This window comes from Aphis gossypii, chromosome 1, assembly GCF_020184175.1.
Source record: "Aphis gossypii isolate Hap1 chromosome 1, ASM2018417v2, whole genome shotgun sequence".
In the NCBI taxonomy this organism is placed as follows: Eukaryota; Metazoa; Arthropoda; class Insecta; order Hemiptera; family Aphididae; genus Aphis; species Aphis gossypii.
The window spans coordinates 87,240,430-87,253,059 of NC_065530.1; the positions used below are offsets into that span (position 1 = coordinate 87,240,430).

The window sequence follows — 12,630 nt, forward strand, 5'->3', positions numbered from 1 at the left end:
CTGATAGATTTTGTGTAGAGACTTACATTAGCTCTTTTTTTAGTGGCCATAATAACTACCTATAGTATAATACACCTATTACATAAATATAATCTATTTATATGTGTACATATATAATATATACAAGAAATGAATAAGAATTAACATACCTAGGTACATATTTTTGTGGATGGTTTTAATGTTATATATAACATATATTATAAAATAATTAATTTTCACCTCTAGCAAATAGTATATAAGTTGAGTTTTCATCCCAAAGCATTAATTATTGTCAATCTGAATAGTGGACAGTATATGGTACCTATAATAACATAAAACTATAGTTATATATTGTATATTTATTCTATACACAAACTAAGATTTTAAAGGAGCTTAGTAAACAATTTATAGACATTTGATGTAACTTATTTGAAAATTTGAATTACTCAAATATGTTTTTGAACTTCTTATTTACAAAAGTAATTCAAATAGTAGTCTTAAATTCCACAGTAAATAAATGTTTATATTGTATATAAACTAGCAGTATAGGATTTTTTGCATTACATAATATTATCAAGGAATTTAAAATGTTAAATATGTTAAAAGTAATAGGTACTTCAATAGGTTATAATTTTTATTGAATTATACAGAAGAACCCCATGTTTCCTTGTTGATATGCAAGTTTATGTTTGTGAGATAGCCATCTCTTACTGTCAAGAATGTTATTGAACATATTTTCATGTAGAATTTTTAATTCAGCTGTACTAAATGCCATGTAAGAAACCTGTCAATGTGTGTAACATAATGAATGTGAATAAATATCTGAAAATTATCATATTTATGTGTTTATTGTATTTTAAATGGACAATACCAATTACAAGTTCTAAAATAAATAAGTTCAACAATACAATTAAGAATGTAACACAAAATTAAGGTATCACAGCCAATATAAATATATTATAATAATTAACTGTGGTATAAATGTATAAATGTAGTAGCTAGTAGGTATAGGTACCTGTACTACAATTTTATAATATACTATATTATACAATATAACTTAATAGACATGATAATATATTTGGTATTAATTTAAATGTTCATAAAAAAGTTGTTTTTTTAGTGTAACTATAACATTTACAAAATATATTTTAAATAATTTATTTAACATCTTAAAAACAATATCAAAAATTGTTCAAAATTAATAGTAAAATAAACATTTAAGTTGTTTAACAGTAACAATGATTAAAACATAAACTAATTTACTTACACAAAAATGAATCATAAACGCAACATACTAATCAAATTATAAAAATAATTATATAGGGTAATTGTTACGCTTTTCCCGTGAATAATTCAACTATACTATTATATTTCAAAAATATCATTATTTTGTTAAAAGTACATTAATGTTTAATCATTTATAAATTTTTTATATATTGTAATAGAATAATATCTGTACCAGTTACCTATATCTAAAAAATAGGTAGGTATAATATAATATTACAAAAATGAAAATGTTAAAAAAAATACAAGTAAAAAAAAATAGGTATGGTAATGTGGTTGTTTGTTTAAATACAACATTACTAGTTATAAAATACCAGACCATAGGTCATCGAGCACAGACTTTTTTTTTGGTAGTTCGTGTTCACAGTGTTGATTTATTGATGGCTGTAGCTGAGGCGATAGTGAAACTGTTAATGGTTGTTGCAACCATGTTGGCGAACTGTTAGGTGAATCTATTAGAGTATCAGCTAAGTACCTGGGATCGATTGGTATGTTTTCAGCTAAAATAGATGCTGGTACAATAGGAAAAACTGGTACCGTAGGAGACGCTGATACTGAAGTGGACATCAGGGGCTCCTTAGCATCTGAAACTACATTATCAGAAATATTGATACTATTTAATCCACCCATTTCTATAGACTCAGGCAACTGGCTATTGTCACTGATATGTCGTAAAGTGGTGTTCTCATCTTCGGACGAGGAAGAACACCATTTTATGTCCACACCACTACTTCTGGACTGTTTAATCTTTTTAATCAATCTAGGTCGACCACGACATGTACCACGTCCCCGTCGTCGTTGACCTATCAATTTATCTCGTTCGACGGTAACGACCACTGACTGTGGCACATTCGACTCAATTTTCAGCTCAGCCAACTCCTGTCGCAAATCGGCTATCCGCCGTTTCTTCGAGTTCAACACTTCCACAAACCGAGCCATTAGCCGCTGGTCATCTAACCGTCGGCCGTCAACCATCGACTGCATCTCGTTCAGCAGTCGACGGTTGTCTTCCAACTGGCATCGCTCGCGGTTCGAGGCCGCCAAATCGGATAATTCCCGATGCTTCCGTTCAGCAGACAGTAAACGAATCAGCGGCGTGATGAACGAAGTGCACGCCACTGACATCGAGGGCGTCACCTCTTTCATCTGAACCACGCCTAGTGTCGCCAAGCCAAACGGGCGGAGTTTAATCTTCCACGCTAACGTAAGCAGTCGGTCGTTATCGTCTTCCCGTCGTAAATGGTATTCGTATTCCGCTGTTGAATTGTTGCTACTACAAACTAATGCGGCTCGGGCGTCCCGTAACCAGACGCGAGTAGCTGTCGATTTATCTAAGTCGTGTTGGACCCCCGAATGTAGGCTCTGATTAGCTGCCTTTTCGCCGATCACGAATCCCGTGTACACTACATAATCATCGAACGACGTGTTCACAATAGCAGTTACCTGCATCGCCACCCGTGTCTCATCGTCAGCCGCCCCATCGCAAAACGCCACTTTCAGGTGTACCTTCACGGTGGGAGAGTCGGTTAACGACCATTGACACTTTAACGTTGAAAATTCATAGCTGGGTTCGTCGGCGTCCATCGCCACAAGATAATTTTAAATCCTTCTGAAGTCCGAGGTGCCTGCGTTTTCAATTTTGTAACATGATTTACGATAAATTCATATTATAATACCTAATTCAATTTATGATTTAAGTTTTAAACCGTGTATTATAGTCGTATAGGTAGTTGTGAACGGGCTATGAACCATGTAGCTGAACGCCTGAAGTCTGAACTGCCGACTAGCGAGCGGAGTGGCGACTGCTGCGCTGACTGTTGAGTACTGACTGCTGACTGCTGAGTACTGAGCACGGTTTAAGATATCTTTAAGATTCTATCTTAAATCGTGGTACTGAGTAATGAATAATGATATCGCATATCGCATTCATTGCATTTATCACGACCTGCAGCACACAATAACTTAATAGTTTATTTTGATAATAGTTTATAATGTTTTGATAACATTGCTTATGTTTACTTGTTATCAGTACCATGACGTTCGGGCCGATATGATATATTTTGCATTCCACTATTCCAGTGAAAATCACGATTTAAGATATACCTTTAAGTATATATTGTTATATTTTAAATCGTGGTGAAAATTTAAAATCCAGTTAGGTCAACTGATTAGGTAATATCACAGAATAAATTTTATTTTATTTCATTTCATTTTTTATGTAATAATAGGTATATAATTTATATCTTCAGCTCCACAATGTCGCGTCGCCGCTTATATCTACGTTTTATGAGTCTTAAGAATTAAGATGTACCTTATGTGGCAAAGTATAATTAATGTAAAATGTCTAATAGGTATACAATATTAGTTTATAGTCTATAATATGTTTTTGAGCAGAGTTGGATTTAGATTTAGCAGAAGTGTAGAGAGTATACAAAACGCAAAGGTTTCAATTCTGATATTTTAGAGGCCTCAGCTCCTTCGTACCTATTTAACAAAATACATAAATCGTAGAAATAAAAAACAAAAATTAATAACCTATAATTTATTTAAGTGTGTAACACTATAACGTCATATTAATATTATTATGTAAAAATAAATATATTTTATGTACAATATTAAATTGATTGTAAATAATATTGTTGTATCTTGTATGTTAATTCTATTATCTACATGTAAATATTGTAATTAGAACAATATGTAAATATAACAAATATGAAATGATAGTAGGATACAAATGATACAGTATTCAATGATTTTAATGTAAATTTTACTAATGTCCAATGTGTTAACATTTTTATCCACAAACAATCAAATTTTTGTATTTATCTTTAGTAATACTGGGCGTGGAATTGTGTTCTTTTAACTCTATAACGCCACTTTTAGAACCTTTTATGTCGTGCAATAACCTGTAATACCATAAAAATATTATATTTATGATTAGGTATTCGGTACTCCAATATTTACTAAACCAATAAAGTAAGTAGCGGATCCAGAAGTCACCCAAGGGGGGGGAGGAGGTACATAAATTAAATATCGGCTTTCAGTGAGTTCCAGCTCAATATTATAATTTAAAATATAAAAATTAAAAAATACAGCCCAAGGAGGGAGCCGATCGCTCCATCGCCCCCCTTGTATCCGCCACTGACTAAAGTCTTTATAAGGTATATGTACTTGACAATTAACAATATTATAGAATAACAATAAGTGTAAACAGTTAAGTTGGATTACAAAAAATAATTAGGCTTTTATGCTTTTTATTAGAATTAAAATATACTTACTTTTTATTGACACCTAGTTTGTTTATATTTAATAACTTATAGTTTCCCGAGATGTTAATGAATTTGGTCACAAATTCTATCAAATATGGCACTTCAAGAATTATATCACCCTGTAAAGGAAATAATTTGCATAGATAATAGTAATAAATATAGGTAAATGCTAAAATGCATAGCCGCATAGGTAGTCCCATAAACAAAGATTTAGTTGAATTATTGTAAACACGGAGCTTATATTGTTTTAGCAACACTTACATTTCAAGAAAGAAATAAATTTACACAATCATAACCGCTCACTCCAATAATGTATACAATACATATATATATATTATTGTTGTTCTCTTAACATAATCAAATTTATAAATAACATTAAAATAATAATTCATAATATTTTTTATAGAAATTTGGTAATTATTTAAAGGAGCACCCCTCCCTCCCATACTGTCAAACAACTTTGGTTAAGTCTATCATTAATTATAATTTTTAATAATAATCTATACATACAATATACATATTTATAAACTTATTATAATATTAATATATTATGCAAATCACAAACATGCACTAGGTTATTAGTACTAGTATAGAAGCGTTAATATATAATAAAAAATAAAAATGTATAAGTATTGATACTGATACATTGGTATAGTAAGACTACTATTATAATATATATATATATGTATACTATATACCTTATTGTGTTTATATTGTGGTGAAATTTTGATGAGTAGAAAGTTATCCATTCCTGAGGTTACTTCTAACTTTTTTATAAAATCCAAAGGTATCTTTTCTTTAGGTCTTAATTTATTTTTAAGAATTTTGTTTAAACAAAAAGATTTGTTGGTCAATATCAACAGTCTAGTTCTTCGTTTGTATCCTTTTCGGTCGAATTTTACCACTTTGACACCATACTACAGAAATTATCAAAATAATTTATAAACATTTGCAAACGTGCAAGTATAAAGGTACAGGCGCAATTAAGTATTTAGATCGTCTAGCACTCATTTCCAACTATAAATAATCCAACCGTCTCAAATAGGTTAATATTAAATAGGTTGGTATTCAACGATATCTGTGAATACAAAATTGTAAATTTTTACTTTTTATTTTGCGCCTATAAGTACATAATATTTAGATTAATCGCTAATGCTCATTATCAAGTTAAATAAATAATTGGATGTAATTCTTACAACGTATTTTTCATTTAAAGTTCGCATAAATGTCATTTTCAAATACTTTTCTAATGAATTCAACCGTTCGTTCAAAAATAAACTACGTGTATTACATTCATAGCTGCATTTTTTGTCTGAAATTATTATTTAATATTTATAAGAATATGCGTTTGATTACTGAAATAACAGAATACATTTTATTAACTACCTTTAAAAAGATACTCAGCGAGCATTTTTAGTTCTATTTGTTTTTTGCGTTTTAAATCTTGTGAGATTTTGTATCTTTTATTTTTCCAAATCATATGCACTTTTCTCAATTTATTAGTTGCCTGAAACGGTAAATATAATACAAATTCTTAAATTTATTTAATGAATAACTTCAAAAATATTTTTAATTGCTTATATAACTATATAAGATAAATAACTATTATAAGCTAAACAAAATAAGGAATTTGTAATTTCAAATTAAAAAGTTGTAAGTACAATGAATAAAAAGTAAAACCATAAAAAAGCATAAATCAATTTAGTTATTTCTGAGTGAGTTAATAATTAATATATTTTAGGAAAAAAAACGTTTGACGCAGTTTTCTTCATTTATATATTCGAATCATTTTTTCATCTTAATTAATTATTATTTATTAACAAAAAATCTATTCCAATCAATATAAAAACTAGATTTTTATCATTTTATTGAGTGATATAAAACTTTAAATTTATTATTGAATACAATAATATTATTTATAGGTATAGTAGTTAAATATATCTATACGTTTGTAAATTTTAAGTGTACGTTTAGTTAATAGAAAGTACTTACACTTCTTTGTACTAATTCAGGACTTACTTTGATAAATATTTTTTTATGCCATCCTCTGGGTAAAACTCTCAAATTTGGTATAGACCTTGTTAATCTGTGTAAAATTTGCCTTCGAGTATGTGTAATAAACGTCCGTTTAAAAGAAAATTCTTCCTTTACCATTATGTATGGTGTAGTAATTAACTTTTTGACAAATTACTACTGTATTTTATTACTTTAATTTTTTTATTAAATGAATATAAACTATAAACAATGAAGTGAAAAAAATAGCTAAATGACAATTAATCATATTCGTCTATATGAATATGATAAAAAAAATAAAAATACAATTTATATATACCTATAATAACTTTATACAATCCAGAATACTTACCATACGATTTAGCTTTAGTATAGTATTGCTGTATAGTTCCTTTGAAATGTCTTGACTATTGGCTGTTACACAAAACCATATTAATATGCCCTCTCTAACTATTTTGACCTTAGTCGAATTAAACATGTTACAACTTTTAAATCGAAATGTATGGCGCAGAAAAATATATAGATCAGTAGATCACTGTATTGAATTAGTTCAATCTAAAATGCATAACAATTAAAGGCGTAGTTTTAATTGGTAATATATATATATACTATATAAAACGATCATATTTTGGGTATAATGTTTTAACTTTTATTTAATATTATGTACTTAATATTATGTAAACAATTTAGTTTAATTACGAATAAATTATGAATATATTTACGATTTACTTGTACCTATTATTTGTTTGATTCTAAACGAAGCAATAGACGTATAAGTTTTAATAGGTAGTTAAGTAGTTTTATAATAATAATGATACCTATATGGCTATATCAAATCTCAATTAATATTATTTGTAATTACTACATAATAGGTATATACGATTTTTATTTATTTATGTCAAAAATAAGTTCAACCTAAGTATTACTCGTACAGTCGTACATATACATTATGTAAGTATACTATAAAATATCCTTAGAAATATAAGATCTATAGAATCAATTTTCGTGTGTTCATAAGAAGAAAAGCAAGAAAATGTAAGGATTTTTTTAAAATCCACTCAATCATTTGGTGATTGCATGAAATCGTTGGATCCCATGGAATATGCATAAGACGGACTTATACTTAAGAATGCCCTTCACTGGCTTCACTAATGAATAAAGTGCTATATAATTATTTTAAAGTAACCTTAATTTAAAATTTTGTATGATCTTCTGTAGAAATCCACGAAGTTTAAGTCTTATAAATCACAATTATTTCTTAAATGTGCAAAAGGAACTTAGTGTACCTACGTGATGGGCAATAACCATCACAAGATAGATTCATCAGAAAATTTGATTATTGATTTAATTATTTTATTTTTGAAGTCAGTTAATTTTAGTTAAAATTATAAATTTTATTTTATTTATTTATCTGTAGCTATACCATATATGCACTAACTACTAATATATCTAATTATATAAACATTCTAAACGTAAAACTGTGAACGATAATAAATAATAATATATTTATTGAATCTATCCGAGTGACAAGTGCAACAGAATATATACACCTACTTACTCATTATCACGCTGCACTGATGATATCAGATGGCCCGCAACACGTGTTTTATATTTACACAGTACACACAAGATTGTACGGTTATCAGTATACGAACTAAAATGAAATGAAAATAGAGAAATGTTCAACTTCAAATATGTATAACATTTAATAATAGGTACAATTATTATGTAATGAAATTCACCCAGTCCTGAGTCCGTGGTTGATCGAATTTTTATCGTGGACGCAACATTGAAATGAGTCGAATGAAAGTAACACGTCATCAGTATTGGATCTACACTATAAGATAGTTAGCAATCTGTAGTCTGTACAGAGGTATCTTTTCAAAGCTTTATTCTTACTGCAATAATATTGTCGAACGTCTATACAATTTTTTTTTTGATTTTATTGATTTATCAAGCTTTACTGGGTCAACATGGACGAGTGGATCGAGAATATTGTAGAACTTGAATCAAATATAGAGTCTTATCCAAATCCAGGAATCAAAGTGTTTCAGTATGGCACATCGGGTATTCGTTATAAGTGAGTAATGGTTATTTAACGTACCTTTTAATGAGAACTAATTATTAACTGTTTCCAGTTCTGAACACTTGGACCATGTCCTGCATCGAATGGGCTTACTGGTCGCTCTGCGCTCAATACATTTGAAATCGGCAGCAGTCGGGCTAATGATAACAGCGTCACACAATCCTCAAGATGATAACGGCATTAAACTCATTGACCCTCTTGGGGAAATGTTGGACAGCTCATGGGAAGTGTATGCCACCAAATTAGCAAATGCCCCTAACAATCAGGATGTATGTGCCATGCTCATAAATATTGCTTATGAAAATAATATTGACAAAAAGTATATACCTCGTGTGTATATTGGTCGTGATACCAGGTAAGTTGCTTCCTTTAATATTCTTGTTTACCTTCTCATTTTTTTTTTTTTTAATTATTATGTTTAATATCTTTTTAGAAATTCTGGTAAAAGATTATTGGATGCTGTACTTTGTGGTGTTAACGCTTTTAATAGTAATGTTGAGGATTTTGGTATAATAACAACACCAATGTTACACTTTTTTGTGAGATGTTATAACACTAATGGCCTATACGGCCAGCCAAGTGAACATTCTTATTATACCAAATTGACAAACAGTTTTAAAACTTTGCGTAAAATGGCAAGTAAATTACATACTTACTTAATTAATAGAAATATATTTGCTGTTTTAATATTATTTTATTATTATTATATATGTGCCTTAGTGTTTAGATTTGAAAAATTATAGTCCTGTAATAGAATTCGATGGTGCTAATGGAGTTGGTGCTTTAAAAATGAAAGATGCAATCATACATTTAGAAGAAACATTGGTGATTAATATGCATAATGATGACATAATGAATACAGAAAAACTAAATTACAAAGTATGATTATACTTTTTATTTTGAGTAAAACAAAATATATAATTTTCCCTTATTTTTATTAAAGTGTGGTGCAGACTTTGTGAAATCAAACCAATGCCCTCCTACCGGAATGACTATTAAACCACACTCTAAATATGTATCTGTGGACGGAGACGCAGATAGGATAGTTTATTCTTTTGTTGATGAAAACAACAAATTTTATTTATTAGATGGTGATCGAATTGCTACACTTGGTATTACATTAAAACTTAATTAAAATCTTATTCAATTTATTTTGTTATTTGTTAATTTCATTTTATCATAGTGGCTGGTTATATAAAAGATTTATTCATTGCATCTGGTCTTGATGTCAACGTAGGGTTAGTGCAAACTGCTTATTCAAATGGAAATTCTACAAAATATGTAACTGATAAATTGGTATGTATTTACCCTAATGTTTCATTAAAAATGTATTTTATAGTTATCATAATTAATATGTAGGTAATGACATTAAAAAATAATAATATTCTTATACTTAATTATTTATACCGTGTCTAGCAATTTATCATTAATTATATGTAAACAGTTAACATACTATAGAATACTTACCTATTGTTTATGTATTACAGAAAGTACCTGTTGCATGTGTTCCAACTGGGGTGAAATATCTTCATCATAAAGCCAACGATTACGATGTTGGTATTTATTTTGAAGCAAATGGTCATGGCACTATATTGTTTAAAGATGCTATACGTGAACTTATTCGAAACCAATGTTCTATTGAAGTAGATGAGTATGTCGCCCAATATATTTTACTTAAAATCATATTATATTTATTCTAACATAAGATGTTTTACCTAAGAATAAAAAATATTCGACATATACAGATTTATATTTTGACTTAGATTTAAGAAACCTACATTTTTTGTTTGCATTATCAGATTTAAAATATTGAATTGTTTGTTATTATTTTAAGGGCAAAGTCACTGGCACTGAAGAAATTGATTTGCATCATGGATATGACTAATGAGACCGTAGGTGATGCTTATTCCGACATGTTAATTGTCGAATCTGTTCTTTGTGAACGAGGGTGGAGCATAAGTGATTGGTATAAAACATATTCTGATTTGCCAAATCGTCTGAAACAAGTTACTGTTAAGGTAATCCATATGAATTAATTTGTTTAACAATTAATAATTGTATAATATGTATATTATCAGGACAGAAATACATTTGAGACTGGTGACGCTGAGAGAATTTGTTTGAAACCATTAGGCCTTCAAGAAAAAATAGATTCTATTGTGTTGAAGTATTCTATGGGAAGATCGTTTGTCAGGTAAAAGTTGTAGTATTTAATAGATATATGTTCTAAAATTGAAAATTGTATTGAACAACCTTGTTTAATACAAATAGATAAAAAAAATTTTTAATTAACATTTATGGTTTGTTGGGGGGGGGGGGGAATAGTATTAAATAGTAACCAACTATTAAACTTCTGGGAGACATTTGCAATACATGTAATACATATTGTGTTTTAATTTTTACATTGTAGGCCTTCTGGTACAGAAGATGTGGTGAGAATTTATGCTGAAGCAGACACTCAAATCAACGCAGATAAACTCGCTGTTGAAGTTGCAACTGCTGTTTATGATATAGCTGACGGTGTTGGTAAAAAACCAGAATAAACTATACGTTATCAAGTACAATTTAATGTGTTCAAATATAGTAATTATCCAGGGTTAACAAATTTATGTTATTTAAGGAATTGTGTACTTTTATGCTGGTATAGTTACCTTTATTGTTCTAAAATATCTATGTTCAGTTATTATTGCATTATTTTTTTTTGTAAAATTAATAAATAATTTCAAAAGAAAATAATTGTATAATTAATATTAAATTTAAACACATTATTATGTATTATACAAATTTTATATTAATGTTATCAGATCCTCATTTTTAAATTGTTAATATTTTTATTTTTATATGATAATAGAATGTAATTTAACATCTAACTTTACAACTGTGAGTTGAAGATAATTATATTTTTATACAATACGTGAAGCCTGAACTGTTTTCAACTGCAAATCATAATAATTAGAATAATAATGATGGTTACTTATCCTTCACTTGTGTTCATAAAACAGCACATTCATGGTTGTATTAAATTAGTATCTACACCAGATGTGCTAGTAAATCCATTTTATTCTATGTTAATTTTATTGTTTTAATGTGTTTCGCTTTTTGTGATCATGTTGGTGCAGGTCATTTTGATTCTATAAAACATTTACAACATTACACATACAATTTGGTTTGGGATTTTCATATCTAGTTCGAATCTTATTATAAACTTGAACATAGTCAAATTTAAATTTCTATCTCTGATTGCTTTAGGAATACTGCTATATGATATTAATGATTAATATTAATTTATAATTATACTATATGATTTAATAAATATTTTTCTTTTAATATATTTAGTACTTACTTAATTTTATTACAGTGTTTGATTATATAACTATATTTATTATACCTTATGATATCCAATAAGTTAAAAATATTTTTAGATTAAGTATATGTAATACAATATTTGAAAAAAAGAGATTGGAATGTATATTTAATTAGGCATCAACATCAATAATTTTAATACATATTAGTGTCTAAAGTTAAATTTTTATAATAATTTTTTTTTTTAGTTCTTTTTGCACATTTAATTGTATATTCATATACTTGAACAGGTTCTAGGCTCTAGTTATAATTTGCATGGTATACATTAAATATAGAACCTTGTGTCCCCATTTACAGGCTTTGCTTTTTGGAGACATCATCATTTCAAAATTTTTTTTTATAATTTTAATTGTCTGTGAAATGAAATGAAATAAATCTGAAACCTGAAGTAGGTATTACATTTTTTCTTATTCTATTACATTATTTTCATTTTCTACTGTGGTCTATGGATGTAATAAATTCATTATACTTTGAGTTAATTCTATACATTTCATAAAATTACTTGAAAGTTAACTATTAGAAATTACTTCTATTTTTGTTGATGCTGTTATAAATTTGTATTGAAATATTCTATTAAAAAGTATATTCTGTGAATTAAACATTTATAGTAAATTATAAAATTATAAAGAAAAAATA

General features: G+C 28.1%; 3 protein-coding genes across 4 annotated transcripts; 1 reads left to right on the forward strand and 2 right to left on the reverse strand.

Moving 5' to 3' along the window:
- Positions 1 to 808: 808 nt before the first annotated feature.
- Positions 809 to 3,289, reverse strand: LOC114122708 (uncharacterized). Its single transcript, XM_027985486.2, has one exon. The coding sequence runs from the start codon at positions 2,845 to 2,847 to the stop codon at positions 1,567 to 1,569; it is 1,281 nt and encodes a 426-aa protein (XP_027841287.2). The 5' UTR covers positions 2,848 to 3,289; the 3' UTR covers positions 809 to 1,566.
- A 142-nt stretch (positions 3,290 to 3,431) lies between these two features.
- LOC114122967 (unconventional myosin IC-like) lies at positions 3,432 to 8,228 on the reverse strand. 2 transcript variants are annotated; one of them, XM_050205494.1, is made up of 8 exons: positions 8,104 to 8,228; positions 6,898 to 7,100; positions 6,552 to 6,767; positions 5,919 to 6,039; positions 5,729 to 5,844; positions 5,231 to 5,449; positions 4,542 to 4,651; positions 3,432 to 4,169 (listed from the first exon to the last, which is right to left on the reverse strand). In XM_050205494.1, exons 3-8 carry the CDS (start codon positions 6,684 to 6,686, stop codon positions 4,058 to 4,060), a joined length of 813 nt encoding a protein of 270 aa, XP_050061451.1. In that variant the 5' UTR covers positions 6,687 to 6,767; positions 6,898 to 7,100; positions 8,104 to 8,228; the 3' UTR covers positions 3,432 to 4,057. The 2 variants fall into 2 exon arrangements, with proteins under 2 accessions (XP_050061451.1, XP_050061442.1); XM_050205485.1 differs by having other exon boundaries at positions 6,552 to 7,100.
- A 42-nt stretch (positions 8,229 to 8,270) lies between these two features.
- LOC114119440 (phosphoacetylglucosamine mutase) lies at positions 8,271 to 12,284 on the forward strand. The gene is made up of 11 exons (XM_027981028.2): positions 8,271 to 8,418; positions 8,504 to 8,625; positions 8,684 to 8,986; positions 9,065 to 9,266; positions 9,352 to 9,510; positions 9,575 to 9,743; positions 9,815 to 9,927; positions 10,119 to 10,282; positions 10,466 to 10,649; positions 10,710 to 10,825; positions 11,042 to 12,284. The coding sequence occupies exons 2-11, from the start codon at positions 8,519 to 8,521 to the stop codon at positions 11,172 to 11,174; spliced, it is 1,650 nt and encodes a 549-aa protein (XP_027836829.2). The 5' UTR covers positions 8,271 to 8,418; positions 8,504 to 8,518; the 3' UTR covers positions 11,175 to 12,284.
- The last annotated feature ends 346 nt before the right edge of the window (positions 12,285 to 12,630 follow it).